Below are 21272 nucleotides of genomic sequence, written 5' to 3'. Positions count from 1 at the left end.
CCACCTAGCCAGCTAGCTTGCTCCACAGAACCTTTTTTTTTTTTTTTTTTAGACAGGGTTTCTCTGTGTAGCCCTAGCTATCCTGGAACTCATTCTGTAGACCAGGCTGGCCTCAAATTCAGAGATCCACGGAACCTTCTATCCCTTCCTCCTTAGCTCTGGAATTCCAGGAGGGTTGCAACACCTACCTGGTGTTTACGTGGACACTAGGGATTTTGGCCCTCATACCTGTACAGCAAGTGCTTTATACATTGAGCCATCTTCCCAGCCTAAAATGGATTCTTAACCATATTATTATACATGATATAATATGTCATGTATTATAAACCGAGGCTCAGAGATGCTAAATGTCTTGTTCAGAGTTACATGTGATAAGAAGGTGATTTGAGATTTGAACCCGAATCTCAAACAGCAAAACCTTATTCTGATGTTTTACAAAGCAAGCTCTGATTTTGGTTAAAAGACCTTTAGATTCATTACATATTTTAAATATTTATCTGTCCTGGATCTTATTCTTTTTATTTCCTTAGTCAAGGCGGGGGTGGGGGGTGGGGTGGGAAATGAAGCCTGGTATTGTGCCACATGCCTATAGTTTCTGTCTTTAGGAGATGGATGCAGTAGAATCATCACTTCAGGGATTATAGGTCTATGCCACAGTACCATGACTTGGCCCAGAAAAAGAGAGCTACCAGTCAGGGGACTGGTGACATAGACAACGGACAAAAAACAGTTAAGGCTCCATCTTAGGCCTTCTCTGTCCCTAGGTTTTTGTGTTCTGCTCTTGTTTCTGAGATAGGGTCTCATTGTGTAGTTCCTATAGCCCTGAAAACCACTATATAACCCAGGGAGGGAATTTACTGAACTAAGAAGGGTCTTCTACTTAAAAATGATTGGCTTTTAGTTACTTTTCCAGTTGTGATAAAATCTTTGGCAAGCAGCTTGAGGGAGGAAAAAATTATTTACTCATTTATTGTATTTATCTTCTCCATTGTGGCAAGGAAAGCATGGTGGTGGTAATAGCCCTGGAACCCATGGCAGCAGGATTGTGAGGCAGTGGCCATAACAGGAAGCAGAGCGTGCAGTCTGGAACTGGTGGTGGAGATCACCTTGAAAGACCTGACTGGTCCTTGTGACATGCTTCCTCCAGGCAGGGCCTTCCGTTTGAAAGTTCTGCAGGCTTCACAATAATACTGCACGCTGGGACTGAATGTTCAGAACATTAGTCTGTTAGGGAAAGTAGCATAAATGTGGGTGTTCTTAGCCATTTCCAGGTATTTGTACACAAAAATGATAAGGTTTTTTGCAGGTTTCCTTCCTACACACTTAATAAATACTCAAATAGTCAGCCTGCTCCTGAGGTCTGATCATAGCCCTCTCCTCTTTGATTTGTCTGTGACTATGAATCAGCCTCTTTCTCACTAAAGTACCTTATTCCTATATCTATAATAATGCTAATGCCGGATGGATTATTCAGGGGTCTTCTATTTCTGTATATGGGGCATAGTAAGCCTTTTTGGATACTTGTATACACATTGATTATAATATACTAAGACAGTTATCAGTGCAGTGGCTGCACAACCAGCTTATTTGCACATGAAGCAGTTCCCATTGATTAAATGGCTTTTTTAGTATTTTCATTCTGTTTTCTGTAGACTTCATGTCTTGTTTTTGTTTTGAGCAGTTTCTCTATGTAGCCCTGGCTGACCTGGAACTTGCTTCATGTACCAGGCTTGAAACTCCCAAAAGTCTGCCTGCCTCTGCCTTCCAAGTGCTGGTATTAAAGGCATGCACATCCAAGCCAGGCCAATTTGTAAAAGTAAGTTCTATTCTCCTGTAAGTAATTGTCATCTCCAAAGCTTGTTGCCGCATTTGCTAACCTTGGCCTAGTCCTAGAATTTTCTAGCTTCCATACATTCTTATCTAGGTCTAGAATGTTTTTAGCCTCTGAGATGTACTGCTGAATAAGCCCACCTTTTCTGTTTCTTTCTGAACTCTTGCTGACTGGTTCAGTCTGACTTCTCTCGGCCTCTCCTCCATTGCTCTGTTTGGCCTCAAACTAACTCTGGCAATCTGTTCTAATCTGTTCATTTTCTGGCTCATTCTGTCTTCAACTCACTCTCTCTCTCTCTCTCTCTCTCTCTCTCTCTCTCTCTCTCTCTCTCCAACCTTTCTCTGTATAACTGTCCCAGTAAAACTGCCTCCTCTCTCCCTCTGCACTGCCCCTCAAGTAGCTTCTCTTTCTTCTCCTTGTGAGAGTTGGGCATATCCTATTCTGTCAGATCTTTCTCTGTTTCGCCACTTTTCTTCAATTAGACATCATATTCAAACATGGGTGTTTCCTTCTACAAATTAACTTTACCTTCAATGTTTGGGATTGAAGGTGTGTACTAAAGATATGTCTGTATTCCAGACAGAGGGATTAAAGATGTGTGCTAAGGCTGAGCCACACCACAGCTATAAACAGGCTTTTCCAGTAGCAGTATAATCTCAGGGTTCACAGAGTGATCATACATCCTGCAACACCGTGTTTTGTTTTGTTCTGTTTTGAACACAGGATCTTAGGGTGGCATGGAGCTTACTACGTAAGCAAAGCTATCCTTAAAGTCACTGCAGTCCTGCCCTAGCCTTTCAAGTGCTACATTATAGACATGTATAGTAAGCACATGTGTTTCAGTGTAATTTGGAGAAAATAAAAAAGAATTTTAGATTCAGGTTTTGTTGTTACTTGGAACAAGTTCTGAAATGTTTATACATTTAGTGAGAACTTGATCTATAGGAAGATAGATAGGCCTTATAGGAAGATGTTCATAGGCCTGGAAGTTACTGTGTTTGTTTTCCCGTGTATAATTTCTGTGAGTATTTGCTCAGTCTCTCCTGAGTGAGTGAGGTTAGTGCCTGAGTGAGAAGATGTACAATACAGTTTCATTATTACAGCAGTGTGCTATGGAGGGGATCATCAAAGATTAGCTAGTTCAGCTGCTTCTAACTCAGGGAATCGGGGCCTGGGAGACTGATGAGTTTTCCAGCAAGGCAGCATTATGAAGTTGTGCTCGAGTGCTTGTGTTTATTAGCACAGCAAAATAGATATGTGGAGTTGTTGTTGGCTGGCTGGTTGGGTCTTCCTTCCCTTCCTTCCTTCCTTCCTTCCTTCCTTCCTTCCTTCCTTCCTTCCTTCCTTCCTCCTTCCTTCCTTCCTTCCTTCCTTCCTTCCTTCCTTCCTTCCTTCCTTCCTTCCTTCCTTCCTTCCTTCCTTCTTTCTTTCTTTCTTTCTTTCTTTCTTTCTTTCTTTCTTTCTTTCTTTCTTTCTTTCTTTCTTTCTTTCTTTCTTTCTTTCTTTCTTTCTTTCTTTCTTATAGTGTCTTACTATATATCTGTCTGACTTGGAACTTGCTAAGTAGACCAGATTGGCCTCAAATTCACAGAGATCTACCTGTCTCTGGTTCCTGGGCTGGGGTTAAAGGTATGTGCCTCTACATCTGGCATACAGGGGAAATGTTTTTAAAAGTATTTCCCTGACTTATTTAAAGATAAGTGAAGATATGGAATGTCCTGGTTAGTTTTATGTCAGCTTGACACAAGCTGGAGTCATCAAAGAGGGCCTTAATTAAAAAACTGCCTCTATAAGATTGGGCTGTTGGGGAAGGACTGGGACAGAGGAGAAAGGGGAACTGCAGTAATGTTTAAAAAAAAAAAAAGATTGGGTTGTAGGTAGGCCTATGGGACATTTTCTTAATTAATTTTTGATGTGGGAGGGCCCAGCCCATTGCAGGCGAGATCACCTTTAGGCAGGTGTCCTGTGTTCTATAAAAAAAGCAGGTTGAGTCATCCATGGAAAGCAAGCCAGTGAGCAGCACCCCTCCGTGGCCTCTGCATCAGCTTCTGCCTCCAGGTTCCTGCCCTGTGTGAGTTCCTGTCCTGCCTTCCTTTGATGATGAACAGAGATATGGAACTGAGCACTTAAACACTGTCCTTCCCAACTTGATTCTGGTCATGGTGTTTCATCATAGCAATAACAACCTAAATTAAAACATGGAAGTTTTGTTTTTTTTCTTTTTCCTTATTCTATAGATCCTGTGCACTAACATTAATCACAGTAGTTTTAGTACATTGAAGCTAACTTTTGATCATAGTTCCCCAGAGTGCACTTCTAGCAAAGCATTTCTCTTCAAAGGCCTAGTTGGAAGCAGTGGCCTTCATGTATGATGTATAATTTATTTATCCTTCCTGGTGTTTGAGGCTTGTTGACTTTGATAAATATCTGTGTTCTGTGCTTAACCTGTGCAGGCTTTGGGGTAGAGCTACTTAGTGAGTGGAGAGTAACAGTACGTGTGAAAGTCGGCAGATAGGCTAATGGCCTGTACATTGAATTAATTCAGTTAACCCATTAACCCAGCTTGTGTATATTGAACTTAAGTGATCTCAGTGTTAGGAAGGGAAGCTTGTGTGAAAAGAAACTCTCAGTTTTTTAATGCAGGGAGGATCCCATATTGGAGAAAAAAATGGACTCTGACAAGCCTTGGTTTTACTCTAAGATCAGTCAATTTTTTTAAAAATTTCATTTTTAAAAAATGTATATGGATGTTTTGCCTGCATATATTTCTGTGAACCACATGTCTGCCTGGTACCTACAAAAGACAGAGAGGGCATCAGACTCCTGTGACTGGAGTTACAGCTAGCATGTGGGTGCTAGGAATTGAACCCTGATGCTTTGTAAGAAAAGCCAGTGCTCTTAACTACTGAACCATCTCTCCTGTACCTCAGTTATCATTATAGCAGTATAATCTTAGACATTTCTCTTTTTCTGAACCTCAGTTCTCCTGACTATACAATGTGTTGGTAAGGACAACTACCTAATAAGGGTACTTAAAGAGGTACTCTTAAAAATTATGATTCTGCCAGTTGTGGTAGCTCATGTCTTTCTTTAATCTTAGTGTAGGAAGGCAGAAGAAGTGGATCATTGAGTTTCAGGTCAGCCTGCTCTTCAGAATGAGATCCTGTCTCAAAACAAACAAAGAAGCTGTGATTAGTGCCAAGCATGATAATGAGCTATGATCTTTTATAGGAGAAGAAACTGAGGCATGGGATTAATAAGAAAATTAGATGGTTAGTGGAGGAGCTGAACTGTGAACCTGAGCTTTCTGACTCCAAACTCATTGCTCTTCCTTCAGTATCACAATACTCTGTTTCATTAGAACATAGCTGCTTCTCTTTCCCCCTGCAATTTTTAACATTCAAAACTTTACATAAAAAAAAAAACATGTCAAGTACAAAAAAATTCACACACAGTGGTAGTGAACATCTTTAATCATAGCATCTGGGAGGCAGAGGCAGGTGGATCTCTGAGTTCGAGGCCGGCCTGGTCTGCAGAGTGAGTTTCAGCACAGCCAGGGCTACACAGAGAAACCCTGTCTCAAAAAACCTTTAGAAAGAAAGAAAGAAAGAAAGAAAGAAAGAAAGAAAGAAAGAAAGAAAGAAAGAAAGAAAGAAAGAAAGAAAGAAAGAAAGAAACAAAGAAAGAAACAAAGAAAGAAACAAAGAAAGAAACAAAGAAAGAAACAAAGAAAGAAAGAAAAAAGAAAGAAAGAAAGAAAGAAAGAAAGAAAGAAAGAAAGAAAGAAAGAAAGAAAAAGCAATTCAGAAAAGACATTCTTCACATTGGATTTTATACATTTCCTATTGAATATATTTTAATTTAACTCTGTTTACCACCAAGATAAGCTTCTAAGTTCAGGGATGTTTGTTTTGCCCAATACTGTTTTCCCAGTGCTTGCAATAGTACATTCCTGGCCTATCTTAAGTAATAAATATTAGATAAGGGAAAGACCACACATCTGTAACGTGAGAAAAAGGTAACATGGACCTTTTGTTTTTATTATTTTTCTTTTTCTTGTAGGAACCTAATTAGTGTACTAGTAGTATAGTGCTCTTCAGTACAGCAGCCAGTAGTTACATTTCAAATACTTAGTAACTACAGGTAGCAAATAGCTCTTCTGTTGGACAGCATAGATGTAGGGTATCTCTATCTTAGCAAAGGCTTTTTTACTGTCTCCTGGGGTTGCCAGCCAGAGGACAAACTGAATGAGGCCTAAAGAGTAGAACATGGTAAGAAGGGTGAGCTAGAACAGGTCATGCTGGATACTAAAATAAAGTTTGGACTCTATTATTTAAAGCCAGTGGGTTCAGAGTTATCAGAAAGAGTCTGCCTTTTTAAATTCTGATTCCAAGATCTGGGCATAGCGGCACATGACACAATCTCAGTATTTAAAAGTCAGAAACAAGAGGGCAAGAGGGTATCAGGCTCTTAGACACTATATTCTATAAGAGTCTTTTTTAAAAAAAGGATTTATTTATTTATATTCTCCCTGCATGTATGCTTGCAGGCCAGATCTCAATATGGATGGTTATGAGCCACCATGTGGTTGCTAGGAATTGAACTTGGAACCTCTGTAAGAACAGTCAGTGCTCGTAACCTCTGAGCCATCTCTCCAGCCCAAGTATTTTTTTTTGAAGGTTTATTTTATGTGTATGAATATTCTACCTACATGTATGCAAGCATACCACATGCATGTTCCTGAAGAAGTCAGAAGAGGGAGTTGGGGCCTCTTCACATTAGAATTATGGATGGTTGTAAGTATTTGTGGGCATTGGGAACCAAGCCTGTGTCCTCTAAAAGGGTATCAAGTGCTTTTCACTGCTGAGCCATCTCTCCAACTCTGTCCCACCCCTCCCCTTTTATGACTGAATAATATTTCTCTCTGTGAAGGCACTTATGCACATGGGTATATACCTCATGTTTTAAAACCTTTTAAGATTATTTTTAGTTTTGTGTGTGTGTCTGTGCATAAGTATGTGCTTGTGTGTCTCGGTGCCCGTGAAAGCCATAGGCATTGGATCCCCCTGGAGCTGAAGTTATAAATGGTTGTGAACCACCCAATGTGGGCACTTATAACCAAACTGGGATCCTTTGCAATGCCAGTGTATGCTTTTAACCTCAGAGCCATCTACACAGCCTTCTTAAATTTTATTACTATTCATCATTTGTGTGTATGTATATTGTGTATGTAATGTATATATATGAGTGCAGGCTTATGCATATCATACTATACATGGGGAAAATCAGAGGAAAAGCTTTCAGGAGTTGATGGGTTCTTTCCCCCATGGGTTCATGGGTCACTAGGCATATGTGGCAGGCTGAGCCGTCCTGCCTGCCTTTGTTTGTGTTTCTTTTTAAATATTTCATTTTATTTTATATGGATTTTTTTTTTTTTTTTGAGAGGGTCTTTCTGTGTAGCTAGGCTGATGTAGATTCAGCATATAATCCCAGACCGTCCCTGAGCTGACAGTTCTGTTTTAGGCTTCCAAGGCCTGGGATTACAGGAGTGCACTACTATGCCTGGCCTACACTAGATTTTCTTTAACCCTCCACCAGTGGGCATTTAGATTGTTACTACCTCTTAGCTACCATGAATGTTGCTACAATTAGTGCAGGTGTACAAATATCTCTTCAAGTTTGGCACAGTGACACAAATCTTTAATCTCAGTATGTAGGAAGTGCCCCTTCCTTCCTTCTTTCCTTCCTTCCTTCCTTCCTTCCTTCCTTCCTTCCTTCCTTCCTTCCTTCCTTCCTTCTTTCCTTCCTACAAGACTTTATTGTGTAACATATACTGGCTTTAATTTCTCAATATTTTCATGAGAGACAACAGATTTCACTTAGAGTAAGGCAGTGAAGGGGACATGGACAAAAGTGGTTGAGGTCCAGAGACTCCAGTGGAAACAACTGGAATCAAAATGGATGGAGAGCCGAGGGAGAAGTCGGTGGAGGCAGTATATAGAACCACGCCGGATCAAAGTCTGAGAAACCAGGTGTGGCATTAGGGAGGATGGGGAGACAGCAGATGATATCCTCATCAGAGAGAGGGGACATTTTTCCTGACCTGATTTGATCATTCACCTTTTTATTTACATTGATCTTGCTGATTAATTACCAATGGGTCATCTGGATAATAATGCTAGCAAATGCTAAAAACATTCCTACTTTGAAATAGGAAATGTTTGTGGATGTATTATACATGATACCCAGGAAGATACAAACGTTTTATCTTTAAAGAAAATATATATTTTTAGACATCAGTCTTTATTCAAATATTGATACCACATTGTCTTTTATTCAGGGCCATTTTGCTTCCTAATGAAAATGCAATTTGGCCAGGCGGTGGTGGCACACGCCTATAATTCCAGCACTCTGGGAGGCAAAGGCAGACGGATTTCTGAGTTCGAGGCCAGCCTGGTCTACAGAATGTGTTCCAGGACAGCCAGGTCTATACAGAGAAACCCTGTCTTGAAAAAATCAAATCCAAAAAAACCAAAAAAAAAAAAAAAAAAAAAAAAAAAAAGAAAAAGAAAAGAAAGAAAGAAAGAAAGAAAGAAAAGAAAATGTAATTTATTTTCATAATGGAGGATGTTCCATCTAAAAGATCTGTTTACATTTGCATTTGGCATTCTCAAGGATACCAGGAGGAACAAAATCCTGTAGTGAGCTTTTGATTTTATTTGTAAAGTTAATGAATAATGGGCAGCCTTATATATTTTATATATATATAATTTGTGATCATCTTTACCAGAAAATAGAAGTCTAACAAATAGGTATTAACAAACCACATCAACAACAACAAATATAGTATCTTGACTAGGTGTGTTGGCATACTTCTGTAACTCTAGGTGATTGAGGCAGGGGGATATTAAGTTTGAGGTCATTCTAGGTTACATAGCAAGGCCTCAATGAATAAAATAAAATAAAATGTGTGAAATTGTAACTTGTATATATATATTTTATTATGAAACTCCACAAACAAACATAAAACAAGCAAAACCTCCAAGTGTTTTGAGTAGTTTAGTGCTACTAAACTTTTATCAGCTTTATTCATGTTATATTATTTAAAAATCAGCCATGTTGCCCCACACCTACACTTGTGTAATAGGTAGGTAAAAAAGATATTTTTAGGTCAGGGACAATGGTATGCGTATACATCAGCATGGCCTAAACCTCCATGGCCATGCATGTGGAGGGTCAGAAGACGGTAGCCTTGAAGAATAGAATCTTTTATGAAGCAGTAGAGTTCCTCCAGCAGAGACATCCTCCCTTTTTTAGCTCTCAGGGGCAAAATAAGAGATCTTTACTGTTGGCTTGTTCATGAGGTCTGATTTCACTCTGAACTATCAGCAGACCATCCTAGAAAAACTGAACACCTCGCTGGTGAGATGGCTCAGCAGGTAAAGTGCTTACTGCAAATGTCTAGTGGCCCAAGTTTATTGTAAAGGTGAAAGGCGAGAACCAACTCCACAAATGCCCCAGATCTCCAAATGTACGCTGTGACTCCTGTTCTTCTCACACCCTTCCATCAAACACTTAATTTTAAATTTGAAGAAACTAATTACACTGTCTTTAGTTTTATAGCTAGCTACATTTTATATTTTTTAAAGGGAATTAACCTTTAAAATATGCTTATTCTGGACTGAGGAGATGGCTCATTGGATAAAATGCTTGTTAATGCAAGCATGAGTCTTGGTACCCATGCTATAAAGCTCGACCATTATGGTAGCCTCCTATAATCCCAGCACTGGGGAAGCAGAGACAGGCAATCCTGGGACAAGGCGGCTAACTAAACTATCTGGGATTGGCAAAGTCCAGGTTTAGAGAGACCACGGCTCAGTAAATAAAGTGGAGAATGATCTAAGAAGGCACCCATTGTCAGTGTTGGGCCTCCACTTGCATACGTATAGATGTGTGCTCTATACATGAGCACACAGGCAGACACGTTATGTTTGCATACACATGCCTACAGCAAACTGCCTAAGCTAGCCAGGTAGCCAGATGTGGTAGCACAGTCCTACCATCAGCACTGCGGAGGCCAAGGGAGGGAAATGCAGAAATTTTGAGGCTTAGGCTGTGTAGTGAGATCTGATCATAAATAAGTAATGGCTTGAAATCTTAGTTACTTAGGAGGCAGAGGCAGGAGAATCATGAATTTGAGGCCAGACAGGACAACATGAGGAGGCCCTGTCTAACAGAATACATAACAGGATCTAAAACGAATAGACTAGCATGAAGGGAAAACAGAGACGTCATAGTAAATGAAGCCAGGGTCGTTTTAACCCCAGTTCTGATTATTAGTAAGGATTAGAAGCAAATTCAACTCTGAGCTTCCTAGTGACTTCGAGCAAGACTTGGTTCAAGGTTCAGATGTGTTCATCATTCACTTTCTGTGTATGCATATGTGTGAGATGTAAAACAGCATAATGTTATGCATTTGAGTACCCCGCTTTCACTGTGAGGCACTTTAAATAAGCTCTTGTTGTTGTTTTAAGATATCTGAAAAAAAGATCATTGTTAACTCTGTACTTACCTTATGAACTCAAAATGTTGAACTTTGGAAGCTTTTCTTGATCCTTCCACCAAGGAAAATGACATCTCTGAGTTTCAAGGACTATGCTATATTACAGAAACTGTATTATGGTAAAATTATAGTAAATCTTTTACACATGTCTCCCCAATAAAAGATGAGCTCTTTTTTGGTATTTATTTATTTATTTATTTAGATTTTTTGAGACAGGGTTTCTCTGTGTAGCTCTGGCTGTCCTGGAACTCACTCTGTAAACCAGGCTGGCCTCAAACTCAGAAATCCACCTGCCTCTACCTCCCAAGTGCTGGGATTAAAGGCGGGCACCGCTGCCCCCCCCAACCCCTGCCTCCCTCATCCCTCCACCCCACCACCACTGGGCTAAGTGCTATGGTAGTTGGAATTTGACATTTTGCATATGAGCATCTCCTTTACAGGCAGGCACAAAAGTCAGTTGTTGAACTTTAGCATGAAAAATTCTTTCTGTTAACTGTAAAAGCCATTCCCATATTGAGATCTCTTTGTTAGATCTATAGAAGTCACGATTGTCTATTTCATCTTTAAATTAAAGTATTTTCTAATGAAATACGGTGTACAGAATTTTAAAATACAGAAATCTAATATGTAGTCTGATTACATTTGATAACACAATAGAAACAGATAGCCACTATAAAATTTGGACTTTTGTGTCGGGCGGGTGCCTGAGCCGAGGCGCTGGCTGCGTGTGAAGGAGGACTATGAAGCTTCCGAACATCCTGCTCACTGGTATACCAGGCGTTGGAAAAACCACACTAGGCAAAGAACTTGCATCAAGATCAGGGTTGAAGTACGTTAATGTGGGAGATCTAGCTCAAGAAGTCTGATCACTGGATATCATGGAGTCTGGCAAGATGGCGTCTCCCAAGAGCATGCCGAAAGATGCACAGATGATGGCACAAATCCTGAAGGATATGGGGATTACAGAATATGAGCCAAGAGTTATAAATCAGATGCTGGAGTTTGCCTTCCGATATGTGACCACAATTCTAGATGATGCTAAGATCTATTTGAGCCATGCTAAGAAAGCTACTGTGGATGCAGATGATGTCCGATTGGCAATCCAGTGCTGTGCTGACCAGTCTTTCACTTCTCCTCCCCCGAGAGATTTTTTTTATTAGATATTGCAAGACAAAGAAACCAAACCCCTTTGCCATTGATCAAGCCATATTCAGGTCCTAGATTGCCACCTGATAGATATTGCTTAACTGCTCCAAACTATAGGCTTAAATCTTTACAAAAAAAGGCACCTACTCCTGCAGGGAGAATAACAGTCCCAAGGTTAAGTGTTGGTTCAGTTTCTAGTAGACCAAGTACTCCCACGCTTGGCACACCAACCCCACAAACCATGTCTGTTTCAACTAAAGTGGGCACTCCGATGTCCCTCACAGGGCAGAGGTTTACAATACAGATGCCTGCCTCTCAGTCCCTGCTGTAAAAGCTTCCATTCCTGCAACGTCAGCAGTTCAGAATGTTCTTATTAATCCATCGTTAATTGGGTCCAAAAACTTTCTTATTACTACTAATATGGTATCACAAAATACAGCCGAGTCAGCAAATGCACTGAAAAGAAAACGTGAAGATGATGATGATGACGATGACGATGACTGATAATTTGTAATCTGGCCTTGACGCATGTAACCTGTATTCTTGGTCTTGGATCCATTGTACTGAAATTTAAAAGGCATGTTAGATGTTTTGAAGCTGTACTTTAGAAAGTGGTATTTAATAAGTATACTTACTATGCTTTTTTATTTAAATGTTCAGTTTTACTAAAACTAGTAATGATTTTTCATCAACCTTTATGCATAAAAATTAAAATTGTCCTTACCAAAAAAAAAAAAAAAATCTGGACTTCTTTGTAAAATATACAAATAGATAGAATTAAGGAAAAATTTCCTGGAACTGTTTTTTTTTCAATTTAGTAAGAGAATGGTTAATGTCGAAAATGGAATTGAAGCCATGTGTGATGTTACACTCTAGCTCTTGAGAGGGAGGCAGAGGTAGGTATGTCTCTGAGTTTAAGGCCAGCCTGGTTTACTTATTAAGTCCCAGGACTATATAGCGATACCCTGCCTCTAAACAAACAAATACATAAAATGAATTTGGACCATTAAATTTGAATAAAATGTTTCTTTTATTCACTTTATTCACTTATCCACCCAACAAATATGTTTTTATGCCAGGCTTTTTTTTTCTGAGAATTTAGTAGTAAATATAAATATAAAGTTTCTTGATGTCTATGTGTGAAGGGTCGCAGGGAGAAGAGAATCAGGCTAACAGCTGCAGTGAGTTCAGCTGTTCCGAGAGCTCTGGGAGCTCATGTCATATAGCCAGACTGAGTCTGGCCTTTCAGATCCTTTAAGACCTGAGTGGATACAACTGAGAAATGGGGATATGAGTGTTACTATCTTTGTCATGATTCCTTCAGGTTCTGGCCATTGCAGAACTACTCAGTATTCTCTGAATGTCTGGCGTTCTTGTGTAATTTCTCAAATCTTTCCTTTTCCTAAACTCTATGGGGAATTCTGTCACTCATCAGAACATAGATCAATGACCCATTCTTTCGAGACTTTTCTCTCCTTATTAATTAGAATTAGGTTTAGCTACATAAAACAGAAATCTTGGGGTGGGGTGGGGGCTGTTGATAGTGTAGGATTTGGAGCCACCTAGATGGTTTAAGGGTGAAGGTGCTTGCTGTCAGTCCTGACAACTTGAGTGCTGTCCTCAGATCTCACACAATGGAGGGAAAGCCCGACTCCCAACAGTCATTCTCTGACCTCCACATACATACATGCACCCAGAACCCCACACCAAGTAAACAAATGAACGAAGAATAAATACATGTAAAAAAATGTTCAGGATTTGGGGCCGGTGAGATGGCTCAGGATCTATCTACATGGTGGAAGGAAAGAACTGACTCTTATAGTTTTCCTCTAACTTCTACATTTAGGTTGTGGCATGAGCGTCTCCCCTCCACAAATAAAATGTAATTAAAAATTTTTTAGTATAGTAACTTTGTTTGGGTTTCTTGTTTTTGTTTTTGTTTTTGGCCATGCATAAGAAGTACAGAAGTATGTGGTTCAGGACTGAAATGATTGTACCATGAAATCAAAGCTACTTCTGCCATCTTTGGCTTAAGTCATTTATTCTCAAGATCAAAGAAAAGGAGGCTGCTAAATTCCAATCATCATGTCCTCATTCTCAGCAGCAGGGAAGAGTCTAGGGAGAAGAGGGCAGAAAGGAGGAAGGATCTGTCTTAAGTTGATGCTATTCCCTTTAGCAGCCTTGCCAGAAGCTCTACAGAGCATTTCAGTTGCATTCCATCAAGCAGAACCTAATCAGTTCTGCTCGATCCATCTAACTGATTGTTCATAGTATTTACCCCAGGATGGGATTAAACTCGGGGCCTGGCATGTGTAACTGTCAGTGAGTTACATTTTATCCCTCTATTATTAGTAATTCCTCCCTCCCCTGGTAGGATTTCTCTGTGTAGCTCTGGATATCCTAGAATTTACTCTGTAGACCAGGCTGGCCTTGAATTCAGAGATCCGCTTGCCTCTGCTTCCTGAGAGATGAGATTAAAGTCTTATGCCATCACTATCTGACTGTTTAAATTTGTTTTAAAATTGCATTTATTTTAGGAGGAAACATGCCATGGGGTGAATATAAAGTCTGAGGACAGTGGGTGGGAGCTGGCTCTCTCCTTCCTCCATGTCAGGTCCAGGGATTGAACTCAGACTGTCCGACTCAGTGCTGGTGCCTTTACCATTGAGCGATCTTGCCAGCACTTTTTTTTTTTTTTTTTTTTTATCATTTTCATGGAGAAACTTGGCTATTCCAAAACTTTTACCACCTTGTATTATGTGCAGCATCTTTGATTTGGATGTCTAGGACTAAAGCCCAGCTTTATCAGGAGGAAAGTCTTTGGCACCTGTGTTCTCTCTCACATACTACAGATTGGCTCACCAGTGCTTGTTCAGCCCCAGGTGAGCTCTCAGTAGAGTTTTGTACCCTACTGTCACAAGAACTGTGAGAAATTGCTGTTCGATATCAATGGCTGTCTCGGGTATTCTGTTATAGTAGCAAAATATCAACAAAGATAAGTGTCAACAGGAAAAGTGAAACCGGCTGAGAGGACAGAATTATAGCCTGTGGAGATGCTATTATAGATGTGGTGGTTGAAGATGGCATCCCTGAGAAGGTGACATTTGTCCTGCATGTTTGAGGAAGGCGATGGTTTGAGTTTTTGATGAACAAAGGCCAGACCTGCCTTGACACTCACAGGACAGACTTTTGTGGAGTGAAATGACACACATATCTACTCATCCCAAATGAGGAATTCATGACAGGCCAAATTAGCCATTGCACCAGAATTGCAGTTAGTAAACCACTGAGTTTATTGTCCCCTGCCCCCCACCCCCAGGATGGGATTAGATGCAGGGCCTTGCATGTGTCAGGTGACTACTGGCAGGGAGTTACATTTCATCTCCTGATTATTTAAACTCCGCCCCACCCACCCTGACAGGATTTCTCTGTGTAGCCCTAGATGTCCTAGGACTTAGCCAATACTACCTGCAGGAGCATAGGTGAAGAGATACTGACAGCAGGGAGGGTCAAAGATGGTGTTATCATACTAAGAAGCCCAGGCCACACCAGTAACAACTCAGGAAAACTGTGTCCCTGGGATTCTTTGCACAACTTGCAGCAAACTCTAAGAGATAACTTCTGCAGTCATTCTCCTCCCCCAGCATCTTAATTCTTATTTAACTCTTGTGAATTCAGCAAATTTCAACTTTTACAGAGAGGCAGTTTGTTCACCTCAGCCCCATGAACCTCTCTGTTGTTCCCTTTTAGTTTGGAAGATACTACTGTATTACACATGCCCAGTGGATGCGATGCTCAGGGCTTCCTCGTGCTAGACATTCTACCAACTGAGTCATATTCCTGCCCTACTGTCTTTCTTTCTTTAGTTCAGTCAGACTGTTTGGTGTGACCTCAAAGTGTGATTTTGATTTGCATATTTTTGTGTTTATTTGCCATTTGTAAATCTTGGCAGAGCTAGATTTTCTACTCACTTGAAAGCTTAGGTTGTCTTAGGCTGGCGAGAGATCTCAGTAGTTAGAGCACTTTGTTGTTCTTGCATAGGACCCATCCCCAGCACCCACATGATGGCTTACAGCACCCTTAACTCCAGTCCAGGAGATCTGATGTCTTCTGACTTCTGCAGGTCCCAAGCATGCAGGTGGTGCACATGTACACATTCAGCTAAAACATTACTACACAGAAGATAAATACATATAAAAATTAGGTTGTTTTTGTACCATTGAGCTGTATAAAAATTTCACACATTCTAAATGCAAATCCCATATTAGATCTGTAATTTAAAAACCAGATGTGGTGATGCACACCTGTTATTTTAACATTTGGGTTGTAGAGGCAGGAGGATCAGAAATTCAAATCATCTACACAGGCTCTTTGAGTCCAGCCAGGCTGTGATACATGAGGCCCTATTTCAAAGAAAAAAGCAAGTATATAATTTGAAAGTATTCTTTCATTCTGTAACTTGTCTTTTTGATTTTCCTGATGGTGCTCTTGTTTTGTTTATGGTACAGAGATTGAACCTTGGGTATCAAGCAAGGCAGGCAAGTATTCCACCACTGAGTTATATTCCAGCCCTCTTTTTTACTTTCTGAGACTGAGTCTTTCATTAAGTTTCCAGAGCTGGCCTTGAACTTGCTCTGAAGTCCAGACTGACTTGTGATCCTACCTCCTCAGCCTCCCAAGTACCCAAGAATATAGTCCTGCACCAGTAGACCTCGCTTTTATGTTGTTTGGAATACAGAGTCATATTACATATGTAGCCCAATCTAGCCTGGAACTCTAGATCCTCTTTCTTAAGTTTTTTGGTTACTGGGATTACAGGGGTTTGCCACCACACTGGCTGGTAGTTCCTCATTAATAATGATGATCGTTAATGATGATGATGATGATGATAAAATTGTTTGCTTAGACCCAGTTTATTTTCTTTGGCTTGTTTAATAAATTCAGTAATTTATCTGGGAAGTTATTGCCAATCCAAGGTTATGAAGGTGATTCCTCCGTCTTCACTGCTAAGTGATTTATATTTTTAGCTTTTAAGTCTTTGGTTCTTTTGGGTGTTATTCAAAACTCTTCCTTCTGTTTGCTTTTTGGTCTTACATGGTTCATTTGCCCTTTTTCAGACTAATTTTTCATTTGTTAAGTGGAGACTGTTCATTTAGCTAAATGTGGTTACTTTAAACTCTTGAATTCTTTTACCTATAGTTTATGAAATGATACAGGTGATATAGGGGGAAATACTTAGATGTATAAAGAACCTTTCAAGTATGGCTGAATGCTACTTTTGTAAAATATATACCTATAAATATATTTTCTGAATAAAATATTGCTCTGAACAGATGACAACATGTAACTATTAAATGAAACTAAAACTCCTGGGGCTAGATCGATGGCTCAGTGGTTAAGAGCACTTCCCACAAGTCCTGCGTTTAATTCCCAGCAACCACATGGTGGCTCACAGTGATGGTGGCATCACTGGTATCTGATGCCCTCTTCTGGCATGCAGGTGTACATGCAGATAGAGCACTCACATACATAAAATAAAGTGCTTTATCTGCACATCTGAGGAGCTTAATAGCCAATACAGAAATAAGATCCCTCTGTATTTAGACGCTCCCTCAGTGCAGGGTGTGGGGAGGGATATGGGACATACAAACTCAAATCTAAAGCTTTGTGTGCTAGGCAAATGAGTGTTCTACCTTTTAGTACATCCCTAGCTGATACACTGAGGCTGGAGAGATGGCGCAGCACTTATGAGCGCTTACTGCTCTTTCAGAGGACCTGGTACCCACATCAGGCAGCTCACCACTATAGTTCCAGTTCCAGGGATTCTCTCCTCTGATTGACTTCTGTGAGAACCTACACTCACATGGTCCATATAAATTCATTCAGGTACACATACTACCTGTAATAAGTAAATAAATAAATAATAAATCTTTAAAATATTTCTATCAGCATGAAACATTTTATTGGATATCACTACTTTAGACTGTCCATCTAGATAAAGATGAAGATTCAAAAAATATATAGCTCCCCTAATTTTTATCATTATTATGTTTTTTTGCAGTAGTTCCTTTTAATCTCATCTAAAATAATAATAATTTTTATTTTAACTAACTGAGTTAGTTAGCTATTTGACAAAGAACTGTATATATAATACCCAATCTATAAAGGAAATTCTTAAAATAACAAAAGTAGATGAGTTATTTTTAGGAGCTAGGACAAAGGTAGAGGACTGACCAAAAAAGATATAGTTGGAAGTGATGGAAATCTTTGCTTTTTGATTATAGGATTGTAGTTATTTGTATAATTAAGTGCATTTTTTTTTAGACCTCAGAACTTTATTCCTTAAAAGACTGAATTTTACTATATGTAAATTCTACCTCAATACACTCATTATTTTTGAAAAAAACTTTTATATAGTATTATTTTCCATTTTGAGATTGGAGGAAACTGAGAGTAGTTAGGACACTTGCCTGTGGCTTTCAGTTGTTGTGTGGTGATTGCAGAATTTAAACCTGAATCTGCCAGACACTAGAACTTGTGGGTTTAGCTGATGTCTGTGTGACATCATGGCCAGTATACAGATTCTCTTACAAAAGGATAATCCCTTGGAATCTGGGAACTCTGCTCTCAGCAGTTCCCCCAGACGTGACTATCATAGTCATATTTAATTGTTTACTTTTGAGACAGAATCTTACTGTGTAGCCCAGCCCAGCCTTGAACTCACAGCAGTTCTCCCTTCGCTTCCCCAGTGCTGGGAGAATAGCTTTGCATCACCTGGCTTATTCCAAATATTATATTCTGTCTGATCTCTTTTCTGTCATTTATTGGTTGGGATTGGATTGATGTTTTATGTCCATGTCATGGTCTCTGTGTCTGTGTGGGGCTGTCAGTTTGGAGCAGCAGGAGACCTGTTCCACAGCTGATGAGTTTCTTTGACTATGAAAATGTTTCACATTTTGTCCAATCAGCAGCACAGGGTGTGTTCTCAGTAGGAGAGAGTACAGATGTTTATAGGGCCGGTTGTGCTGCCCACTGCATGTTTTAGTCTGTTTCGTGCTGCTCTAACAATGCCACAGACTGGGTAATTTATAATGAGAAAACATTTATGTGCGCACAGGTCTGGAGTTGGGAAGTTCAGTAATGAGGTGCAGGTGTTTGGCAAGGCCTTCTTGCTGTGCCATTCCATGGTAGAAGAACAGAAGAACAAAACAAGAAGGTAGAGAAAAAGCAAGAGAAACCTCCTTTATCCTTCTATGAGGACTCCTCTCCCAGTATAACCGCATTAATCAGTTCGTGAGAGCGGATACCTCCTGGTGTCTGAAACACTCCGTCTTTTACTGTTAAAGTGGCCATTAAGTGTCCTACACATGCTTTTTAGTGGATACTACTTTCAAGTCATGACAGCATTTTAACAGTCTGACTTAACACTGACTGATTAGACGGAGAACTGGTTAAGGAGAAGACCCAAGTTAGGGAAAGTATTCAAGCAGTCGGTTGTGTTATCTACACAGGATCACCATCATTGTTTGATCTGCATATCACTTTACAGTTAGTGAGTTTAACATCAGAGTTAAAGTCTTAGCCTGGTTCTGGTTCTGAAATGCTTTTTTTGCTGAGTTGAGCCGAGAATACACATACCTTATTTGATATATCCTCAAGTTGTAGCTTTAATTTGTAGATGAGTGTAGTGACCCCATTAGTCCTAGTTTTGCTTGCCAGGGCTTGGCATTGGGCAGATTTATAGAAGTTCTAGCTTCTGAAATGAACAGGGGCATTTCCTGTTAGCCTATTCCGAGAGTCCCAGCGTCCTGTCCTTGGGAACCCATCAGTTCTCCACCTTTCATTCCAGAACCCTGAACAGACTTAATTAATTCCTGAGCCGTCGTCATCAAGCCAGATGTTTCTGCCTGCATTCAGCATTTAACTTGTTCCCTATCCTGAGGTGCAGCAAAAGTTAATGACCTAAAAAATTGCCCATATATCATGTAAACCTTGTTAGGAGAGAATTGTTTGATTTTATGGAGTGTAAGTAATATATCTGGAGACATGTATTTAAACGTGTGTCAGCTCATATGTAAGAAATGGCTCTCTAAACAAGATGGGACAAATTGTCTGGTTAATAGAGCTTAATGGCAGGTTTTCCATTAATCAGAATGGAGAATGTCCTTCATTAAGATAATTAACAGAGCACTTGTGTAGGTGATAGTTATTGCACATGAATTTCCAAGTTTATTTCTTTCCCTTGAATAAATTTGGTAAGAAGTCTTGGCTATGTTTCTCTTTTTGCTTAAGATATTCAGTGACATCAGATTCCCTCTTCGAGGAGCATCAAGATGGCTCAGTAGCTAGAGATACTTGCTGCTAAGTCTGACAACCCTAGTTCTACCCCTGGGACCCACATAATGGAAGAAGAGACCCAATTTCTGCAAGTTGTCTCCCAGTCTCCTCATGGCCCCATATGGCACTGTACATGTGTGCATGCATGAGTGCACAAATAAATTTAATAAAAATTCCTCCTCTTTTCTTCACAGCTGTTAGTAGCTTTTATTTTATCTTCTTCGGGCATAAGGGGTGGCAAGGCACTTGCTGTTTCTTCCTTCCAGCAGTCTCAGTGCTCACCACCAGACACCCAGGCTTTCGTGGTAAACTGCAGCAATGTGTCATTTCTAACTCATGAGTTAGCATCATTAGAAATAGAAAGGACCTCAGAGGCCAACTAATCCATTAACATTATGACATTGAAGTCCGAAGAGACAGTGACTTGGCCAGGGCCACATTAATGCCAGAACTCTCAGTTGAAAACTGGTACTAATATTAAACTGAACCGTGGCTGAGCTGACATTAGACAAGTCATATCACTTCTCTGCTCTTTCATTCTTCATCTGTCAAACGGGGAAAGGATATACTCTATTTAGTCCCTTTGTTCCTATACTGTGGTGCTTCCCTTTGGGCATAACTGAAGACTTTAGAAGAGATTAGAAGACAAGATGGTGTTACAGGGAATGAGTAATTAATAATCAGTGCTCTTGTCTTTGTCTTTTCTGTAGGATCCTCAGTCTTCCACAATGAACCCCGTTTACAGCCCCGTGCAACCTGGGGCTCCTTATGGCAACCCTAAGAACATGGCCTACACTGGTGAGTGGTGTAAGAATGGATTGTTATTGCTTATCAATTATTCTTTGGTGTATCTTTATATTTATTTATTGAATTTTAATTGATTTTTACTCCCATTACCCATTCTCACCCCCTCTTTCATGAATGGATCTAATTTGCTGAGTGACTTTACAATTTACTTCAGGGCTCCAAAAACCCTAGCAAAGCTTAAGAAGCTGTAAAGGATGTATCTAAGGTCCAGTAATGATGGACGTGGAGGCGACAGTCTCACTATGTAGCTCTGCCTATCCTGGAACTCATTATGTAGACCAGGTTGGCCTGGAACTCACAAGATCTCTTCCTTAATGCTGAGCTTAACGATGTGCACCAACATGCCTACCAGTAGAGGTGACTTTTTGGTTAAAGAATTGGTTGTTGATTGGTGGGATGGAGAGACATTAACACTTACTGAGTATTTGTCATGGTCCTGGCCTGTGGTAGGCACCTTAAGTATCTCATTTCTTTCTTATTGATTTATTTATTTTATTTATTTGTTTTAAAATGGACTTTATGAAGTGTGAGTGTGTGTGTGTGTGTGTGTGTGTGTGTGTGTGTCTGCGTGCATGCATATACACATGC

The 21272-nt window shown here is 40.0% G+C and overlaps 1 protein-coding gene and 1 pseudogene across 3 annotated transcripts in view; both read left to right on the top strand.

The window, feature by feature from the left end:
* Fam168a (family with sequence similarity 168 member A) overlaps nucleotides 1–21272 on the top strand; it is a 124676-nt gene that overhangs the window by 52267 nt on the left and 51137 nt on the right. For 2 of the 3 annotated variants that reach the window (XM_052157480.1, XM_052157499.1), the window contains exon 2: nucleotides 20588–20675. In XM_052157480.1, the coding sequence (XP_052013440.1) occupies nucleotides 20606–20675 (70 nt within the window). In that variant the 5' untranslated portion in view covers nucleotides 20588–20605. Of the gene's footprint in view, nucleotides 1–20325; nucleotides 20346–20587; nucleotides 20676–21272 lie in introns of those variants that run through there. The other variant, XM_052157488.1, reaches the window with a different exon arrangement.
* On the top strand, nucleotides 11092–12044 carry LOC127665086 (transcription initiation factor TFIID subunit 9-like; annotated as a pseudogene).

The sequence above is a fragment of the Apodemus sylvaticus genome, chromosome 1 (assembly GCF_947179515.1).
Source record: "Apodemus sylvaticus chromosome 1, mApoSyl1.1, whole genome shotgun sequence".
Classification (NCBI taxonomy): Eukaryota; Metazoa; Chordata; class Mammalia; order Rodentia; family Muridae; genus Apodemus; species Apodemus sylvaticus.
Note: the sequence above shows the minus strand (reverse complement) of the source record. Positions and strands in the feature narration are given on the sequence as shown.